Genomic DNA, 20,774 nt, shown 5'->3' on the forward strand with positions numbered 1-20,774 from the left:
TTAGAGTTTTTTAAACCCAGGATCCATAGATCATGAATTGCATTTGGTTGTCATGTCTCTTTAGTTTTCTTTAAGCTACAACAGTCCCCTGCCTGTGTTTGCTTTTATGACATTGATATTTTGGATGATTCAGGCCTGTGTCTCGTATAATGTCCCCAATCCAGATTTTGTCTCTTTCCCCATGACTAGATTCAGTGTAGACATTTTGGCAAGAATACTGCAAATAGTGTGTGCTTCCAATGACATCCATGACAGGAGGAGGAACGTTAGACCGTCTCATTATTGGTGATGCTAATCACGACCACATGGTTAAGGTGGTATCCATCAGATTTATTAATGTAAAAGTACCATCCCTCCCTTTTAACTAAGTGAGGTGTTATTTTGAGGACCTGTGAATGTTTTGTTTCCCAACAACTTTGCACCCAGTGGTGAAAATGCCTGGATCAATTATTGCATTTGGTGGTTGCAAAATGATACTTTCCTTCTAAAATTTTCAGCTGGCATTCTTCTATAAAGAAGCGCTTTCCATGCACCCTTCTCCACCCCTTTTTCTTTGAGAATCCCTATGAACTTGGACTCTTTTTTATTCACTGGCTCCATCTTATTCTTTTTGATATTCAAATTCTGCTAGATTTGCCCAGTGGGAGCCCCTTCACATACAATTTTATAGAGTTTGTTGGCTCGTATGTCCATTTGACATATCCCAGTCATTCTGGGTTTCTGAACCAATTGGAGAGAAGTATGGGCTTTCCTGATTGGGTTACTGCTCAGTCCACGGAGCTGGCAAAGGTATCCCCCAAGCCACACAGGGTCTTTGGGAGAAGCCTGGATACTTGAAGAAAAAAAAATCAGGCTTCTTTTATGAAGATGAAAGGGTAAGAGATGGTGGGTTTAAGGTGGGTTGACAATCAACAGCTCACCAATAATATGATGTTACCATATGTTTAAAGAAGTACATGAACTCAGCAAATTCTATTCCAGAGATGCTGCTGGAGCAGAGGTTATTTTTCTATCTAGCAAGTCAGCCTTCCAGAACTTCAATTTTACCTTTCCACGGGTCCCTAGAAGGCGGTGTGATTTTTTTTGGCGGGGGGTGGTGGTGGGGGAGAGACAACCCTTGCCTTTTTGAGCGATTGGGTACAAGGTCTACTTGCAAAGCTACCAAAGAACCACACAAGTGCCTAAGGTCATCCAGCTCCTTAATTTCTAACACAAATCAGAAGCCTGAGGATTTTGCAAACCAAACCACTTCAGAATCAAGTTTATTTCTGGACAGGCCTCAAAGATTGGTGGATTTCAGGGTTTCTCTAAAAGTTTTGATGTACAAGTGGGAATACTCGGGCAGCCTGGTCAATCTAAGTCCCTAAGAACCTTTCTGTTGACAAGTAGAACCATAACTCCAGGGAGACTCCGAATTTTACCCGATGGTAGTCTTCCAGAAAAGGTGCCAAACACCACGGTATTGGGCATGGACTTCCAGCTGATCAGTGAGAATACTGTCACAGCATAAATACTGAGGATTTCTTTTTATCTCAAATCTGTCATATTGGGTGTTTTTGTAAACCTTACAAAAACTTATCCTTTTAATTTTAAATATGCAATATTTTTTTCCCTTAAGTTGTATGTCAATGAAAAATTTACCTGTGTTGTTTGCAAGACCTTTAGACCAGCTTTTTAACTGTAATCTCTAAAGACAATTTAATATTTAATCTCTTAAAATAAATATGATGTAACAAAAGGAAAATATGTGACCTAACTAAACAAAAAGTTGTTTTTGAGGTACCTTAAACCCATGACAGCTTAAGTGATCAAAGCTATAGGTTGGAAGTACAATGACACTGGACACATGTTGGGTGCTTCCCCAGCATCCATGTTTCCCTTCTTTCCAAAAGCCCTGGATTTCTTTTGGGGGATCCACACAGTTCTGAAGAAGCTGCCTCCACTTCTCTGGCTCCAGGATTGATCAGGAACAGGCATGTAACCGAAGCCAATTCAGTTAGAATAAATCTCAGGACTAGCCTGGCAAGTTTGGGAGCCGATGTTTTCTCTTCCCTGCTAGAGATGAAAAGGGTTCAGGTGATCTCAGGAGCTGTTAGCAGTTACTTTTGGTCCCTGGAGCATTATTCATTCATTGTTTATTTAACAAACATTTAGTAACAACTACTGTGTTCCAGATGTGAAAATATAAAAGTGAATAAAACATGGTCGTCGATGTTAAGATATTTATATTGTAATGGAGGAAACAGGGAGGTATAATAGGGGAGGGGGCAGATAGGTCAACATTCACAAAGACTAGGAGAACAAATTCTTGGTACGGATCAGGTTATAGCTGTTGCAGGATATCATCTGAGGTAGACGTGGCTGTATCTAGGCATCCTTTATATGGAGTAGATGTCATTACTAGTCTGCCTTGAACCATCCAATTAATTGTGGTTTCAGTGAAATTTCTTGCAGTAACCCAATTGCAGAAGGGTTACAAAGTCTCCTCAATCTTCAACCACTGGCTGGTTCTTAATCCAAAGTATAATCTTAACTTGAAACCAGTCTTCTGGGTACACCCTCTTTCATTGTTAAAGAGGCAAATAAAACAGTATATTGAATATGCATAAATATCATCTAGGGACAAGACACAATAGCACTTTGTGTCCTTAAAGATGTCTTTTACAGGATATATTCCTCTGAAAGATCTGGATACAAACACACACCCACCATTACCACAGCAATACTATTTGGCCCATCTGAATGATTATATAGAAAATATATAAAATACCAGGGAACCTAGAGCAGGTGTTCCCGATAGGTAGGCCCAGTGGGAGGAATACCTTCCTAGGATGTCTTAGAATCATCTGGATAGTTTTTTCCAATAAACACGCCTACACCTCATCTTGGGATTTCCATCTGGGTCCCTCCCTGTTGTAGTACATTAGTCTTAACTGAAGGTGTTCTCTCTCTCTCTCTCACTTAGGGTGGGGTGGAAAAAAACAGAGGCCTGGTCTAATGAGTAGCGGTATGGAGAGGGACCTCTGAAACCATGTACTGGGGCGTAAATAGCAAATTATCCAGCTGATGGATGATGACCAGAATCATTAAATCACTGTGTGTCATGTATGTGTAGGAGCCTTGATCACTGAATTTTCTAATATGGACGGAAGATAGAAGGACAAAAGTAATCATCATTGATTACAAATCTGAATTCAGACCCAAAATTTATGGATCAAGTATCGTGGGGAGCTCATACCAAATGGCTTCTTGTTGCCGAGGAAGAGGTGAAGACCATATGCCTGGATCACCTCGATCCTCATCTGGACAGGGTGACTCACTGTGGACCTGTGAGTATCTAGCAAGATTATTGTTGGTTGCCTAAAGTATTTCACCCTAAGCTTCAGAAATGTGGGAACAGATGAGATAGTATAGAAGATTCCAGGGCAGGTGAGGTTGACAGCAAAAAGGGGCAAGGACTGTAATAAAAGTCCTTGTAAAGTTTTCTCCTGATTGTAATGATTTCTACATCACACCAAAAGAACATAAGGAAATAGCAAATTACAGGAAAGAATGGCTTTCATATATTTTACTAATCTCAAGTGTGTTGAAAACAATTATCTCCCTATTTTATCACTGAAACTGATTTAGGCTTTAGTTCAGCCTTTTACTGAATTATAAATTAGCTTCTTAGGGTATAAAGCTGTGGGGTAAAGAGGGCTCAGCATATGCTCTCCCAACAGATGTCCAAATACTTTCAGAAAGACTTTCATAAAAAGTGATTCTTTTTTTTACATACTGCCACAATATAGCTATAATAGGACTCCCTAATTTAAAACATTAAGAATTTTTTTTTAAAGCAACCTTTTTAAAGTTAACCCTCAAAAGATCCAGTGGGACCTTAAAAACTTAGGCTCCATTGTTTTTTAAAAAGCAACAAACAGGGGCTTCCCTGATGGCGCAGTGGTTGAGAATCTGCCTGCCAATGCAGGGGACACGGGTGCGAGCCCTGGTCTGGGAGGATCCCACGTGCCGCGGAGCAACTAGGCCCATGAGCCACAATTACTGAGCCTGCGCGTCTGGAGCCTGTGCTCCGCAAGGAGAGGCCGCGATAGTGAGAGGCCCGCGCACCGCGATGAGGAGTGGGCCCCACTTGCCGCACCGCAACTAGAGAAAGCCCTCGCACAGAAACGAAGACCCAACACAGCCATAAATAAAGCAACAAACAGTGAGAGAGAGAGAGAGAGAGAGAGAGAGAGAGACATTTTGGAGGTCTTTAAACCTTAAACATGTAACAAAACTTAAAAAAGTTGAAAGACTGTCAATAAAATAATCCACCAAAGATGGGGGCTTTGGGGGGCTTTTGCTAACTGTCGTGGAAATAATTTCCAAAGAGCGTTACAGACCAGAGGCAACTGTTAGGCCAGGGGCGTCCACACCAGCGCGTCCCGCCTCGGCCCAGAGGCCGTGGAACTCCCGCGGGTCGGGTCGCCCTGCGCCCCCGGCGTCGCCCCGTGCCGCCCGCGCCCCGGTTGAGCGCTCGCCAGGGATCGAGGTGTCCAGGCCCCCAACCCACAGCCACAGCCCAGCTTCCCCACCCTGTTCCCCCGATCCGCAATCCGGAGAGTCGACACAGAGATCCCGGTAAAGCTGCGGTGGGAACTGTCCTGTCGTTGACTTCCAGACAGCCGGCCGGGCAGTGAACCGAAGAAATGCGGGTTAGCGCACTCCCTCCGGAGGAAGCCCGGTTCCTGGGACGCGTACCACGCGGCCGCGAAGGGAACCCGGCGGCGCTCTGGGGCGGCGGCCCCCGCGAGGAGGTAGGGCAGACTCGGTAGTCACAAGCCGTGCTCGGGCCCTTGGAAAAAGTGCAATTCCCCACTTCCCTCCTCACACGTGGGCCTTGCACCCTCCTCGCCGCGCTCCTGCCCATCTAGCCGCCACCCACGGCGCCACAGCATCCTCCCCTCGAGCCGCAGGCAACCACCAGACATTAAGACCACGCGGAAGCCGTCCAGAGGGAAGGAGCCTAGAGGGCAGTTGGGCGTGGCTTTCTGGAGAGAGGCGGGCCCCGCGGGCGGGGAGATATACGCAACCATTGGTTCGGGCTGCTGATTGGCTGAAGTGCCTGAGTGGAGTCCGCAAGCGTCTCCGCCCGGACTAGCCGCTCCTCCTCTTCTCCCAGCCGATCGGTCCGCACCGGTTCGCGAGGGAACCGGTCAGGTATCGCCGCCACAGCCCAGTGCCGACGACGGGAGAGAGAGGCGGAAGGAGGACACGCTCGCTCGCTTGCTCGCTCGCACCCGCACCCGGGCTCCTAGAGCCGGCGCGGAGCTCAGGGGGAGGAGCCACTGCGGGCACGCCCCGCCGCCGGCCCGGGAAGACTACGCCAGCGACCCCGCCGGCTGGCCACCGCCCCCCTTGCCGGCCGAGACCCGCCCCCGGCCCTCCCTTGGCGGCATGGAGGGGACCCGCTCCTGACGGCCGCGCCGCCGCCTCGGCCCCCGCCCCTCCTCCTGGCCCCTCCCTCCCGCCCCCGCTCGCATGTCCGCGCCGCCTTAGCCGAGGATGCTGAGGATGAAGCTGCCGCTGAAGCCGACGCACCCCGCGGAGCCGCCGCCCGAGGCGGAGGAGCCTGAGGCGGACGCGCGGCCAGGCGCGAAGGCGCCGCCGCGCCGCCGCCGCGACTGCCGCCCCCCGCCGCCGCCGCCGCTCTCGGGCCCGCCGCGGGGCCCCCCGCCGCCGCCGCCACCCGGGGGGCTCGGGCAGCCTGTTGCTGGCGGATCGGCGGCGGGGGCGGGCATGCCGAGCGGCGGCGGCGGGCCCACGGCGGCGCTGCGCGAGCAGGAGCGGGTGTATGAGTGGTTCGGGCTGGTGCTGGGCTCGGCGCAGCGCCTGGAGTTCATGTGCGGGCTGCTGGACCTGTGCAACCCGCTGGAGCTGCGCTTCCTCGGCTCGTGCCTGGAGGACCTGGCGCGCAAGGACTACCACTACCTGCGCGACTCGGAGGCCAAGGCCAACGGTCTCTCGGACCCGGGGCCGCTGGCCGACTTCCGAGAGCCCGCCGTGCGCTCGCGCCTCATCGTCTACCTGGCGCTGCTGGGTTCCGAGAACCGTGAGGCCGCCGGCCGCCTGCACCGCCTCCTGCCCCAGGTGGACTCGGTGCTTAAGAGCCTGCGCGCGGCCCGGGGCGACGGCTCGCGGGGCGGCGCGGAGGACGAGCCCGGCGAGGACGGCGACAACGAGGAGGACGCCGAGAAGGACGGCTCCGGCCCGGAAGGCGGCGGCGCCGAGCCCCAGCCCGGCGGCGGGCTGGGCTTCAGGGCCCAGGAGGAACTGCTGCTGCTCTTCACCATGGCCTCGCTGCACCCGGCGTTCTCCTTCCACCAGCGGGTCACCCTGAGGGAGCACCTGGAGAGGCTCCGCGCCGCGCTCCGCGGGAGCCCCGAAGACGGGGAGGCGGAGCCGTGCAACTTTGGCGGCCCCAGGGCCCAGGTAAGGCGCGCCAGCCTCCCTGCGCCCGCGGGGCGGTTACTGCCCCGGCGGCCTCCTCCGCCTGCCTTTCGGACGCCCCTTGACCGAGCCTCACCCCGGCGCAGGTGGCTCTGCATCCCCAGCCCAGGCTCCCAGCCCCAGAGCACTAATCTGCGTTTTGCTGGGCCGCTCAGTTTCACTCCCCCCCCCGCCCCTACACACACGGGTACCCGCCATAACAGAATGCTCTAGAAGTCTCTTCCGTGCCGGAGTTGCCACGGAAAACATGGAGCTCTCAGCCCCGTCCCCCTCTCGGATGAAGGGTCTCGGGACCTTTCTGGCTTTGAGCATCTCGACGTGCTGGGAAAGGCGAAGCGCTAGGGGAGCCTGTGTGTTGGCCGCAGTCGGCCCTGGGCTGAGCTTTCCCTTTCCTGCCGCCTGGCGCTCTGGTCACACGTTTTAAAGCTCTGCCTTGCCCCTCGGTGCGGCGTCCTAAAGGTGCGCTCCCGGCGTGTGGCCCTGTCTTTGATACAGAGGGGCTCTTTTTGCTCAGTGTCTGCCTGAGTTAAAGGGAGTCGTAGGGTCTTTGGCTCCTGCTTAAAGAACTTGATGTTCCCAGGATAAACGTCAGATGTGGAGACCCGCGAAATGACTCAAATTAGATAAGTCGTAGTGCTGGTTGTCTGGGTAAAGAAACCCCACCTGGGACGGTTGGTTATGCTCTTTGCCTCTGGCGTGTCCTGGTTTCTAACGGGTTTGAGTCGTGCTTACACATTTGGGTACGGGGATGTTTGTTGGTCCTTTACTGAGGCATAAGTGTTTTCTAAAAAGTTATTAAACGCCAAAGTGTGGAAGACGAGAATTAAGATAAGTCATTTGTCGCAAACATTAAAGCAAATAGTTTTATTTGGCCAAGAAAGCAATTTAATAATAATCTAGGCCCAATATAAAGTCCTTGAGCGTCACAATTTCATGGAATAGTAGCTTTTATTTAGAGTAAAACCCGTACAGTAAGTTAATTTTCGTGGTTCACAACTATTTAAAAAGTATTTATTTGGATGCCAAGTTTTTCAACTTAGGTGATCTCCAGGATGATATATTGGGAAGGGGAAGTTTTTTCACTCCTTGCTTGAAAGTTAAACTTATATATCTGCTGTCGTTCAATACCTTGGAATTTAAACTGGGCATTGTATTTCTCTAATCGCTGTGTGGACTCAGCACCCATAGAACCAAAGGAATTTGGGGGCTGGAAGGAATTTAGGGATAATCTCAGCCGAACCCCTCCTTTTTAAAACAAGGCTTCTGTGAAGTGACTAACTCACATTTTAGGACATACTTTATCAAACTCAGATGTAGTAACGCTAGTATCCAGAATTTTCTTGGTGAGCTTGAAATACTAACTTCCAGTGTCTACTACTAGCATGCAACTGTGTATACTGATGGTATAAGCCCTTACCACTCTTCAGCCTACTCACTAAAATAATTCCAAAAAAATCCTGCGCTCGTCATTAAATTTAGAGAAGCAAGTCTGAACTCAGAAGCAGTACTTATATATCTTAAAAAAAATTGTTTTCTTGTAATAGTATATATTGTAAAGATAACCTTAAGAGTGTAGATATAATCAGAATGTCCCACAGTGGAGCAGTTTATATTATTCCATTCGTATCATTTCAACAAGGGTAACCGATTTCTGGTTTTAAATGCTGAGTCTTTTTTTTTTTTTTTTTTTTTGCCTTTAAAATTTGCTTATAATGTGTTGGAAGGTGACTAGACAAGGAGAGAGAAGCATGAAAACCACAGTAATGAAATTTTTATCTTGACTGCAGTGTGTGGCCTTTTCTGGCAACCAGTGAGTGCTGGGAAGAGTGAACGGAGTGAGGCTGGGCATCCTGCCATTAATTTCAGCGCATCATTACTTCTCAGGCAGTGCCTTGTGCTGTGGCCATCGGTAGAAGTGGGGGAATAAATAATAGGGGATACACACACTACAGGTGGCACTGAAAGCTATTTCTAGACGTTGGTGTTGTGATGAACTTTTTTCTCCAGTAGTTGTTTAGGGTTACCGTAACAAGTCACTTAAGTCTCACTAAATTGTTACTGCCCCACACTTTCTGCTTGTTGGCGTGGACTCGGAGGCCCTCAGCTGTGGCTTGTTCTGGCCTTGAAGCCATTTCCGCGTATCTTATTGCTCCCAGGCTCTCTCTCTAGAGGCGGCAGATGGGGGTGGATTGATTTCAATCCCTGTTCACTGCAGTCCAACCCAGCTGTACCGCGGCCTTGCGCCGTCGATACACTAGGGGAAGGGGGGGGCCCACCTCCGAGTCTGCAGGGAGGTGCCCGAGGCTCGCGCCCGAGGGCCGCCGCGGACCGGCGGACGGCGACTGGGGGCCGGTCCTGCGGGGCTCCTCCCCTCGCCCGCCCTGCAAGATGGCGGCCGCCCGCCTCCCACCTGACTGGCGCTGGCCCCGCCCCCGAGGGAGCGGGCTGAGGACGGGCGGCGCTTCCGAGGGGGTGTCCCTTAGGCCTGCGCTGGGCGAGGCGGAGTCGCAGGGTCGAGCGAAGAACCCGGTGGATTGCATGGTGCACTCTGGGAATGGCAAAGGGGAGTTCTTGTGGCAGCCTTTTTTCGCCCCGGAAATAACCTTTCAGACCCATACTTGTAACTTCTTCATTGCTTAGGAATAATTCTATTTCTTCACTAGTGTCTTAAGCATCACCTATATTAAATGGATGAAGTAGAACTAATTGTCTTTTCATTTTCTGTTAGAGTAAGGGTGTACTAGCCATGACTTTTATGGGAAGTTTTAGGTTGGTTTGGCTGCAGCAAAGAATAAAAACAGTTCACTTAATAAATGCCTTTGGGGAGAGGCTTTTAGAAGATCACAGTTAAGCAGTGATTATTTTAGTAGCAAATGGGAGCTATTGGGTATCCTCCTCCAGTTACTTACATTTTTCTCTGCAGTGGTTTTCTCAGGTAAGGAGAACTCAGGGAAAATCTCACTTATACCGTAAGTTAATACACCATTAATTTTTCTGCAAATTAACTAATGTACTATATATCGTTGTGTTTTTTTTAATTACCTTTTGTGGGTTTTTTTTATGGGATAGGGGACAGGAAGTGTGTTGTAGAGGCTATCAAAGCCTTGAAGAGTGATAGCCATGTTTGGTAGAGCAGTAGACTTGGAGGCTGAAATTCCAGCTCTGCCATTTACTTTGTAATTTTAACCAGGCCACGTAAATCCGTGAGCCTCACTCTGATCTGTAAAATGGGAATAATAACTTATTTTTAAGGTTATGGTGATTGAATTAAGCAGATATGATGCAAAATAATTCACATGGTCTTGAGCACAAATTCTTTGAGAATGACGTTCAGTGCGTTTTCTTTTCCACTAAGATGCAGCCATCCAGATTGTTACATCAGTTGTTTTCAGGAGTAGGTTTTCTTTTCTTTTTTTTTTCTTTTTTAACCTAATAGAAGTCTATACATAATAGTATTTTCTGTATTCTCTATTACCATACCTCTAAATTGATTGGTGCTCAGGAAGGATAAGTAACTAAGCTGGTGTATGAGACACATTTGGGGCAGTTTTGTTAATTCTTACATTGTAGAGATCTGGTATGCTACAGAAAAGCCCAAAGGGAAGCATTTCTCTGGGTCACAAATCATTAAAATACGTATTTTCCCCATATTGGATTTGGGGATGGGACTAGAGAAAATACGTATTTTGAATTTGGGTTATCCTGAACTCCCGTGCAACCATAATCTGCTTAAATCTTTTTCACATTTAGTTAGGATGATGTAAAGCTATTTTGCAGTTTTGTTAAGTTATGTAATTTTTCGCTTATTTCAGAGTGCAGCCTGGAATCCATGGGTAATTAAACATTTTTATGCCTTTTTTATAGAAGCTATTAAATTGGCTGATGTTTAAGCATATTTAATATTTTTGTTCTTCTTGGGAAACTTTAAGCTTAATTTTTTTTTTTTTTTTTAAGAAAAGCAGAAAAGAGCCTGAGCTACCCTCAAAGCAGACTGAGCTTCACTTTCATCAGCCGTGTGTTCCATTATGGAGGACTGTGTTGTCACAGCGCTCCTTTTCTTCACAGAGCGCGCTTTGTTACACAAGCCGCCTTCATCCAGGCTGTGTAAACAGTCACTCCAGAAGGGAAGTGCCTCATCGGGTGTTTATGTTACAGGTGGCAGACCTGCTGGGTGCTCCGCAGTCCGTTTCCTTCTGTTCTTCCCTATGCTCCAGGGAACATTGGGCTTTACTGCCCTTCTAAATGTCTTAGTTCATTAGGCCTGTTTAATGCTCATTCAAGAAATAATTTGAGGTCAAGTTTAGGTTTTGAAGATGTCATTCTTGCAAGTTATTTGGTCTTTCAAGTTTCAGACTGCCTAGTATTGAATAGGGATCTCATCACCATTTATTGCATGTAACTGCTGTGAAGATGAACGTGATAACGTACATGAAAATGCTTGGTAAACACGAGTGAGCTAGGTCAACCCATCTGTCTCTTGATGGTTCCAAGAGTGGATAGCACAATTTGGTTGCAGTGGATGAACAGAAATACAGAAGCCTGAAGAGATGATAGGGGTTGGGTTACAGAGGGCCTTGAAGCCCTCTGTAGGGCCAGATGAAAGAAACTGGCTGCAGTGGGAGCAGGTGGAAATTTGTGTGTCTCCCTGAAATGTTGAAATGTTCACTGTCACTTTAAATTCATATGTATGAAAAGAATGCATCACTGATTTGTAAAAAAAAAAAAAAAAAAAGAAAGATCTTCCAGACTCATCCAGTTTTCTCAATGGTACCATTATATTCCTAGTCACTCTGATTTGCTTGATAATCTTAATCCTCTCCACCTCTCATATGCTGAATCCACCCTTCTCTCATCCTTGCTGACACCATTCTGTTTGGGGACTTTTACCTCTGATTCCCTTGCTTTCAGCCTTCCCACTTCTCACCTGTTGGATACCACTGCCAGATACATCTTCCTAAAGCGATATTTAATCATACCATGTTTTCTTACAGTGACTGATGGGACGTGGTCTCTGCTAGGTCTTCGGACTCAGAATCTTTCTTCTGCTCCGTCCTCTCACGTCTGTTCTTTTATTCAAGGCTGACTCATGCCATCACTTCTTGAATGTTGTTCTCTGGAATTGTCCATATGGTAGTCTTCTCCTAAGACGCTTTGCTGCCTCTGCATTCCAGTAGCGTGTATATTCTGTGTTACAATTTCGGTACGTATCCTATGATTCTTTTTTTTTCTTTTACTTTGAATTATTTTTAACTTAAAATCCAGGAGGGAAGGTCAATTTTATAAGTTCCCCAAAGACTCAGGCCTCAGGTCTCATTTTTTTGTCAACATTGCATATATTGTAAGTGTTCAGTCAAAATTGCCTATGCTTCGGATATTTCAAATATAGCTCTGAAAAGTACCATTATGATTAATTGCTGTAAGACAAAGTGCATCAGCAAGTGATTTTTTTGGGGGGGGGTTGGTGAATTATCAGCTACTTTATGGTTACTTGCAGCCATGTCGTATAGGCACAGTTGTTTTGGAAATAATAGAAGGAATTCCTTTAGGTAGAAAGCATGGAACACTATAGATTTGAACTGAAGCTTCAATGAGTGAATGCTGAATAGTTGTGCTTATTAATTATTCTTTCAAAATCAGGTCGTGTGTTATGTACACCACTCCCTAAATTAACTAAGCTTTTGTGTGTAGGGGTGCATATTGGCACAAACCTATGGATGGTGTTTTGATAGGATGGAAAAAGTCACAACTTACAAACTGTATTATTGTTTGGGTAGTTGTAGTTACTGTTGCCCAGTGTTGATCTCTGATCCGTGATTTGCTTGAGGGGTGGTGGGAGCCAGATGTGGAATTGAGATAGTACCTTGCTTATGATCTGAAAGTTAAAAACTTTGGTCACTCAAGTGAGCAGTTCATAACCTAAGAATTGTGGGGGTTTTATGTTTCTTGTTAGGAACGTTTAAATTGGGAGCGTTAAGAAGCATAATGTTCCCTCAGTATAATTGATTCTTGTTTTGAGTATCAAATGCTTGAAATTCTCTAGTGGTCCTGGAAGGAACAGCATGGTTGTATGTCAGCCACAGTGCTGTGGTATTTGGAGAAGACTTCCTCAGGAAAGAGGTCAAACACTGACAGAGAGGGTGAGGTTGATTGGTTTTGTTAGTTTGGGGAAGGTGCCTGTTCTCCCAATTGGTATTAAACGCAAGTCCTAATGCACTGTTTCCCAACACTAATAATTACCAGCCTATAAGTCACTTTCTGTCAAGGATGCTTCATAAGCTTTATAAGCTACAATTTCCACATGGTCCCAGGAACATTTCTCCACTGGGGGTGAAGGCTGTGCTTCAGCTAGAAGTCCCTGCAGTGCCATTTGGCGGTCAGGCTCCTGAGCCCAGGCTCACCTCCTACCAAGATCCTTTGGTGTCTCCTGTGGGGTGGGGCTGTGTAGGAGAGGGCAGTTCGGTCATACACGGGCTAGGGAGGAGAGACACCTCCTCGCTAGATCCTTTTGTACCCATGCTCCTGGGTGCGTTCTTTTCAACTCACCCAAGAAACATTCTGGCAAAGTGGGGATTTAAAAATCTGGGGGCTGCTAGCCCAGGGATGTAGCAGCGCTTGTTCAGCCTCCTAATTCCAGGGTAAAAGAAGAGATCTTCCCCCTTCTGTGGTAGGAGAGCAGAAGGTTGGTAAAGGAGACGGACGCTGATGTTAAAGAGGGGGGTACCCCAGCTTTGGTCTAGGCCAGAAGCCATTACCACTACTCCCTGCATTCTATACCTTTGTAGTCCAATACAGTTTATATTTTTTCACCAGTCCACCTATCAACTACAGGTGGCGCTATTGAGGTTCAAAGAGCAGAAACACAAAGGGAGTTTCATAAACATCACATCCAGGCTGGTTCTCCGGTAAAAACTGCCGCCCTCACCTCTTTCATTCCCTACTCCCCTCATCCCCAGTAGGCTTTTGTATCAGTGTTCTTCTGCTAGATCTTCCCTAATTGTGCATCCTACAAGTTCAGTTCTCTAGAAAAGACGATGACATCGACAATTTTAAAGTTTTTTATTTGTAATAAATTCAGAGTTCCCCAGAATACATAGTAAGTTACAGTGAATCAAGTTTCCCACTCCCATCTTTGTTTGATGCTCCCAGTTCCAGGCCACTCCTACTCTACACAGGTAGCCACTGTCAGTTCAGAGATGTCATGTTGGGAAGAACTTAACAGAGCCAGGTCTGGTCTGTGGGCTGTGATGGCAAAGTGTATACATGGATTCAGTACATAGTTTAGCACTTCCTCCCACATTCAGTAACTAGGGCGCGCTTACCCATGCTTTAACATAGTGAATTCTGCCACACTCGTCTTGCTGAATCACCTTATTCGCACATTTCTAGTTAAACAGTAAATTACATAGGAAGTGAGTCCATGATCATAGCACAAATCCATGGCATACTGTTTCTAAGCTGCTGATTCATTGCTCCCACCTTTCTGCACTGTTGGGTCAGTTTTGTTCTTTGCGGCATAACTTTAATACATTTACCATCCATGTTTCTTCTCACACCAGAACTTGCCTTTTATCAGATTTCTTTGGGTTGGGTTATACTGTTTCATTGAGTAAAGATGAGACAGGTATCTGCTTTTCTACCACATCCTCTCAATTAAAGAGACAGACAATAATTCTTAAATTCGCCTCAGCTTCTTCCCTCTTCTTCTACCAAAATAGATGAAATTTGACATCTCAGTAATGTTTCTAATAATGAATCATTTTCTGACATTCAAAGGAAGACTTTCTATGAATCTTGCTTAAATAATAGCATATGCTTTAGGTACAACCCTGGTTATTTAAAGAAGAGAATCTAAAACCTAGAACTGTGACAGATTACCCCAAAACTTAGTGGCTTAAAGCAACAGCCATTTTATTATTATTTCTCATAATTCTGTGGCCGGGGAATTTAGACAGGTAACTAACAGCAGGGGCGACTTGTCTCTACTCCAGGATGTCTGGAGACACAGCTGGGGACTGGGGGCATCTCTCCCCCTCTCCTCTCTCTGCATGGTTTCTGGCATGGCAGCCTCAGGGGAATTGCACTCCTCACAGGCTGGCTCAGGACTCCAAGAGCAAGTGTTCCCAGAGGCCCAGCTGCAAGGCTTCTTATGACCTATCTATAGCCATCCCGGAACATCCCTTCCATCCCATCCTACTGCAGTCAGGTCTCTAAAGTCAGCCCAGATCCACTGGTTGGGAATTAGACCCACCTTTCAGTGGGAGGAGTATCAAAAGTATTTTTGGCTATCTTTCATCTACCACAAAAACTTAATAAGGTGTTGTTGTTATATATACTCGTGTTAAATTCTAAGTCTGATTTGATGAGTGTAAAAACTTCTGAAGTTAGTAAAATTAGTAAAAAAACAAACTAAGAAATTCATTTTCTGCTTTTGTTTTTTGTTTCTTAGAAAGAATGTCTTGGTATTTTAAAATGTACAGTCTGCATCAAAGGACTAGAGGGAGTGTGTAGAACATTGGTAGATGAGCTAAAATAAACTCTACCTACAGTTTGACCTTGGTTAAAGTAAAATGAGACCAGTGTGATCTTTGTTCTAACGCTGTGTTTTCAGAGAAGAATCTTTTTAGGACTGTCCAGTCACTTGACTATTTCACAGACTTTCTCCACATTTAAGAGATCTCAAGTATGTAATTGTGATGGCTCTACATGTGTAAAATTGAAATCTGAGCAATCTCTAGAATGAACGAGATACATTACATGACATGTGGATTTGAGCTAACCAGGAGCACGCCATAGGTCAGAAAAAGCTTTATACACTCAAATGAGTTATAGAAAGGAGAAGGACACACACATACTAATGCTCTTTTTGTTTCTGTGCATTCTTTTGCCGGCTTAGAATTTTTAAACTTTGTCTTCTTAATCCAAGCAGAGAAAATTCTCCCACTTTCCACTTGGTCCTGATTCTTTTTGTAAAATGCCAATTCTGGCATGTCATCTATATTGCATTTGCATGGGAATCTGAACTTAATAGAAAACATGGGCGTAATTCCTTCCTGTACGATTCCATTGAACCAGTAAGTAGTTCTCAGATTTTATGGCATCTTCCTCTACGCAGAGCAAAGCACACGTGACATGGAGAGGGGAAATGGCAGAACTGACCACCGTTCACGCTGGGACCAATAAAGGCCGTGATTCTGATCTCTGTAGCTCATGAGGCATTAAATTTTTGTTAAATTAATAAAATTTAAAATTTTATAGTTTCTAAATTTAGTCTAAATGATTTTATAGCGTTGGTACATGCTGAGACTTGGTGTTGGGCGGGGGCAGAAAACTTAATTAGTAGATATTTCATGGATTGACAAACTTCAGTCCTTGGATAGAAACTCAAATACCATTTTTCTGCCTATCTTATTAAACTAGGAGGCTTTTTACTTGGTTGTTAAATTGTGTTCTTTAAAGTAACTTCAGGCTTTAAAAATGTGATTTTGATTGTGAAGCAAACTACTTTCACACAGTTGCTTCAATATAAAATTTGTGGAGACAACATGATAAAATTATTCTTCTTAATTTTTTATTGTGGTAAAATATAATAACAAAATTTGCTGTTTTAACCTTTTTTGAGCGTACAGCTCAGTGGCAGTAAGTGCGTTCACACCGTTGTGCAACCATCCCCACCATCCATGTCCAGAACTTTTCTTTTATCCCACACTGAACCTCTGTATCCATTAAGCAGCTACCCCTTGTTCCCCTCTCTCTGAAGCCCCTGGTAGCCACCATTCTACTTTCTCCATGAATTTGACTACTCTAAAGTACCCCATATAAGTAGAATCATACAGTATTTGTCTTTTTGTGTCTGGATTATTTCACTTAGCATAATGCCCTCAAGATTCATCCATGTGTCAATTTTATTCCTTTTTAAGGCTGAGTAATGTTCAGTTGTATATATACCACATTTTGTTTATCTGTTCATCAGTGGACATTTGAATTGTTTCCACCTTTTGGCTATTGTGCATAATGCTGCTATGAACATTGGAGTACTAATTATCTGCTTGAGCCTCTGCTTTCAGTTCTTTTGGGTATATACCTAGGAGTGGAATTGCTGGATCATATGATAATTTTATTTTTTTGAGGAACTGCTGTACTGTCTTCCACAGTGGCTGCACTGTTTTACACTCCCACCAGCAATGCACAAGGGCTCCAATTTCTCCACATCTTCACCAGTACTTGTCTGTTTTTTGGATAATAGCCATTCTGATGGGTATGAAGTGGTATCTCATTGTAGTTTTGCTTCGCGTTTCCCGAATGAAAACTGTTGTTTCTTTTATATTTTGCATTCATTTATATTTAAAGGTGTTATTTTAAATTCATGAACTACATATGAACAGTATGGAAAATACTCTATATAAAATGGTTGACCTATTCAGCTAAACTTCCAGTTTACACAAGTATTTGAGAGGATTACAGTACTTTATATTGATTTTTGAAGTATTTACAGCAATTTTAGGCCAATGTGGTTGTATTACTTTGTAGCAAATGATATGGTTTGGGTTAGGAAATACATGATTTTGTTATTGTTAGAAGAATTCCTGTATCCACTTTTTTTTTATTCAGTAATATTGAAATTGGTGAATGCCATTCGAAAGTTGGATGTTGACTTAAGAGGTCGGTGCTCTCCTTCTTAAGTGTTTCTGTGTAGACAGCCTTTATTTCCTTGGGTTTCTAGAACAAGACATACTATAAGGCTGAAGCTTTGCTCCCAAGAGTATCTATTGTGATGCCTTATTCCTAGAAATACAAGTGTCAACTGGCAACCCACACTCATTGGCAGGCCAGGATGAATGATGAGACTGTAGAACAAAATATATATTTTTAAACATCTTTATTGTAGTATAATTGCTTCACAATGGTGTGTTAGTTTCTGCTGTATAACTAAGTGAATCAACTATACATATACATATATCCCCATATCCCCTCCCTCTTGCATCTCCCTCCCACCCTCCCTATCCCACCCCTCTAGGTGGTCACAAAGCACCGAGCTGATCTCCCTGTGCTATGTGGCTGCTTCCCACTAGCTAGCTATTTTACATTTGATAGTGTATATATGTCCATGCCACTCTCTCACTTTGTCCCAGCTTACCCTTCCCCCTCCCCGTGTCCTCAAGTCCATTCTCTATGTCTGTGTCTTTAAATTAGGATTCTTGGAAAGTTTAGGGTCTTCTGTTTACTTCATTTCTCTATACAGTTAAAAAAATTAATGTATATTTATTGCAGATTTGCAAAATTGTAATTGGTTCCTGTAACTGACATAATTTTGGTCTGAGTAGTGTTTTGAGATTCTGAACATAAAGGGGAGGATAAGACGTGAGTTGTGATAAATAACTGTGATAAAGCTGTTTTAATTTTTGGCTTACCCAGTGGGTTAGAGTAACAATATATACAAGACAATACTTGAATTCTGAGAGCTGTGTGTAAGATTAGCATGCTCTTCATTACTCCAAGTAGCAGTTCTGGGGTAAAACTTACCTCTAGTTCACTAATGGTAGTGATGGGCTGAGCAAATTCAGATTTAGAGCACCCAGTTGCTATTAGATGGTTTAACATTAATAGTAAAGTCATTGTCCACACACATTCTTGTTTAGAATTGTGTATTGATGATACCTTATAAAAAACTTTTTCCTAACAAAACATCTTGTTAGACTGTCACTAACACCAAGTGATGAATAAAAATTGCATAATTATTATAAAAAATACAAATACCCTTACATCTGGGGAATAGCATAAAGGGTACCATCTTTCTATATTTATCCCTTCAATCCTGGTTCACTTTGGTGAAGAACTGACATCATTGGCAGTTCTGAATAGCAGTTTGCAAGGTGTCCCAAGAAACGGGGACAGTAAATAATGGATAGAATATTGCCATTAAATGAAGATAAATATTGATGCTTCTTTCCCCACTGCTCTGACACTGTACTCTTCTGCTCTTAATGTGTAATCACCTATTTTATCTCTAAAAATTGCTATTAAAATTATTGCTATTAAAAGTAAGAGTTTAATCTGGTTTATTTTTGTGGCATTCACTCTTCTTAGTCTCTGTTAATATTAACATGTGCCTCTCTTTCTCCTCTAGAATGACTCTGCTCATGGTGATTATATGCAAAGTAATGAGGCCAGTTTAATGGAACAAGCCCCGATACCTCATGATGGACTTACTGTGGCACCTCATAGAACCCAGCGAGAAGGTATGCTGTATTTTTCCTAAACTTTAAAACATCTGTACATGAAAAGATTGCAGAGCGCTATTGACATTGGTTAACTCACTCCACTTTCTCCTTTTTGAAGTAGAGAAAGCCTATAGGTCCTGGGTTTAGCTCAAATGCCAGCCCTCCCACTTCCTTGACTCTGTGTCTGGGTTCTGGCTCTGCAGCCCCTGGCCTGTCCCAGCCCACGCTTACTTGGTTCTGCCTTGTGGTCCCTTGTCTTAAATCTGATTGCATACTTCTGGAGGACAAAGACCTTAACCTACTCCCAGAGTATTAGCATAGTGCTTTATCTGTAGAATGTGCTCAGTGTCTACTGAAGAAATTAATTTTACAGAAGTTCACTGCAAGAGAGTGAAGAAATTCCTTACAAGCCCGTTCTTCCTGCAGTAATGCAGTTTTCAGGAGGACTGGGTGGAGGAGTGAAAGGACATTGCCACCTGAAAAGAAACGAGTTCAGATAGTCTCTTCTCCTCACATCTGGGGAGTCCGTTAACCTGTATTGAGGGAAATTTGAAATGGCAAATGTAGACTGCCGCCTAGGCGGTCTTGGAAGGGTGAAGGATGTACAGTTAGCATCACATTCAGTTGTAACAGCTTTGAATTGATGTCGTTTTGCTTCCTTTTAATTCCAGTAATCATCCTTTCGTGTAATGCATTTTTCTTCACGGAGGAAAAATAGGTGTGAATGTTTAATGTTTAGAAAATGTCTACAGAATTACCACTTCTATTCAGTACTATTAAACTACTCGAATCATGAACTGAACTGCTTCAGCCAGGCTCAGTGAGCCTACCAGTAACCTAAAGCAGAGTTTGGTTTTGCAGTGAAGGTCCTTTTCTTAAAAGAAGTAAAGATATTAAAAAAAAAACATAAAGACTACATCAAAAAGGTAACAATTAACTGTAACGTGGTACTCATAGATGGTTTTTCCTTTATTCTTAATTTGTAAACAAATGTACACAGTCCATGCTTTTCAGTTTTAATTTATGAGGGTTAGGGGATCTCCTGTTATCAGCCATTCCTCACCACATACTCCTTTGTTTTCCTCATCTTGATTCTGATAGATCACAGCAGGTATAACTTGAAATCAAGGCTGAAGCCATAGCCATGTTCCCGTACCCACACTGCCCCAGTGGTCCCCTTCCCTAGAAGTAAAGCTGCTTCATGTTTTGGAACACTGATTAGTTCAGGTGGTTTTTATTTAATAGCATCGTCCTTCACATAATTTAATAGAACAGCTTTTGGAAACAGCAGACTCTCACTTCCCCACTTTGGCTTTTATCATACTGCAGCAGTTGTGAGCAATTGAAGGCTTCTCACCTGGCTTCTGAGATTTTCTTTTGTCCCATTCTCAACGTTTCTCACCCACCAAGGGAAATTGGCCCAGAAGCAGGCCACCAAACACTATACATTTGGAAAGTTAACACAAAATACTGGTAATGGTATCTCCTTAGTTTATTATACCTGTTTACCAGCAAATTTCTGTAATCTTACGTTTTCTGCTTTCTCAGTGCCCACCTTCTGTGATCTACAGCAATCTTAATTCTTCCTGTATACTTTTGTTACTTTGTGTATTCTACTTCGCCTATTTTAACTTCTTCTTTTAAGGCAGAGTGAGTCCTTCCCTTTTCTTCTCCATCTCCTGTCCCCTGAGTCCAACAGTGACCTTCCGTTGAGTCACTTTCCTAACTTCTTCCCTGTGACCTTTATCATCTTCATGACTATTTCTTCTACTTACACCGTGAGCAACAATCTTTTTTTTTTTTTTTCCTTAAGTCCTTATATTATGCTTAGTAGACTGGCTCTTTTCAATTTGTAAAGAGATTTACTTGCTAAGGTGATAACTTTTACTGAAGGATGTATGAAATGAGTAGTTTGGGGATTTGCACTTTTGCTTATTCACGAGTAAGCTGACCATTTTATCTAGTTCAATTCCGAGTAATTGTTCTTAAGCCATTAATGTAATTTATAATCACTATTTTATCTGTATAATAAGTTTTGCTACAGTGAACCATCATAGTTTGTTA

General features: G+C 44.2%; 1 protein-coding gene across 4 annotated transcripts in view; it reads left to right on the forward strand.

Moving 5' to 3' along the window:
- Positions 1–5,547: 5,547 nt before the first annotated feature.
- ZCCHC2 (zinc finger CCHC-type containing 2) overlaps positions 5,548–20,774 on the forward strand; it is a 54,734-nt gene continuing 39,507 nt past the window's right edge. For 3 of the 4 annotated variants that reach the window (XM_060118717.1, XM_060118716.1, XM_060118715.1), the window contains exons 1-2: positions 5,548–6,474; positions 18,617–18,728. In XM_060118717.1, the coding sequence (XP_059974700.1) occupies positions 5,548–6,474; positions 18,617–18,728 (1,039 nt within the window). The remainder of the gene's footprint in view (positions 6,475–18,616; positions 18,729–20,774) is intronic. The other variant, XM_060118718.1, reaches the window with a different exon arrangement.

Source organism: Mesoplodon densirostris, chromosome 15, assembly GCF_025265405.1.
Source record: "Mesoplodon densirostris isolate mMesDen1 chromosome 15, mMesDen1 primary haplotype, whole genome shotgun sequence".
NCBI classification, from domain to species: Eukaryota; Metazoa; Chordata; class Mammalia; order Artiodactyla; family Ziphiidae; genus Mesoplodon; species Mesoplodon densirostris.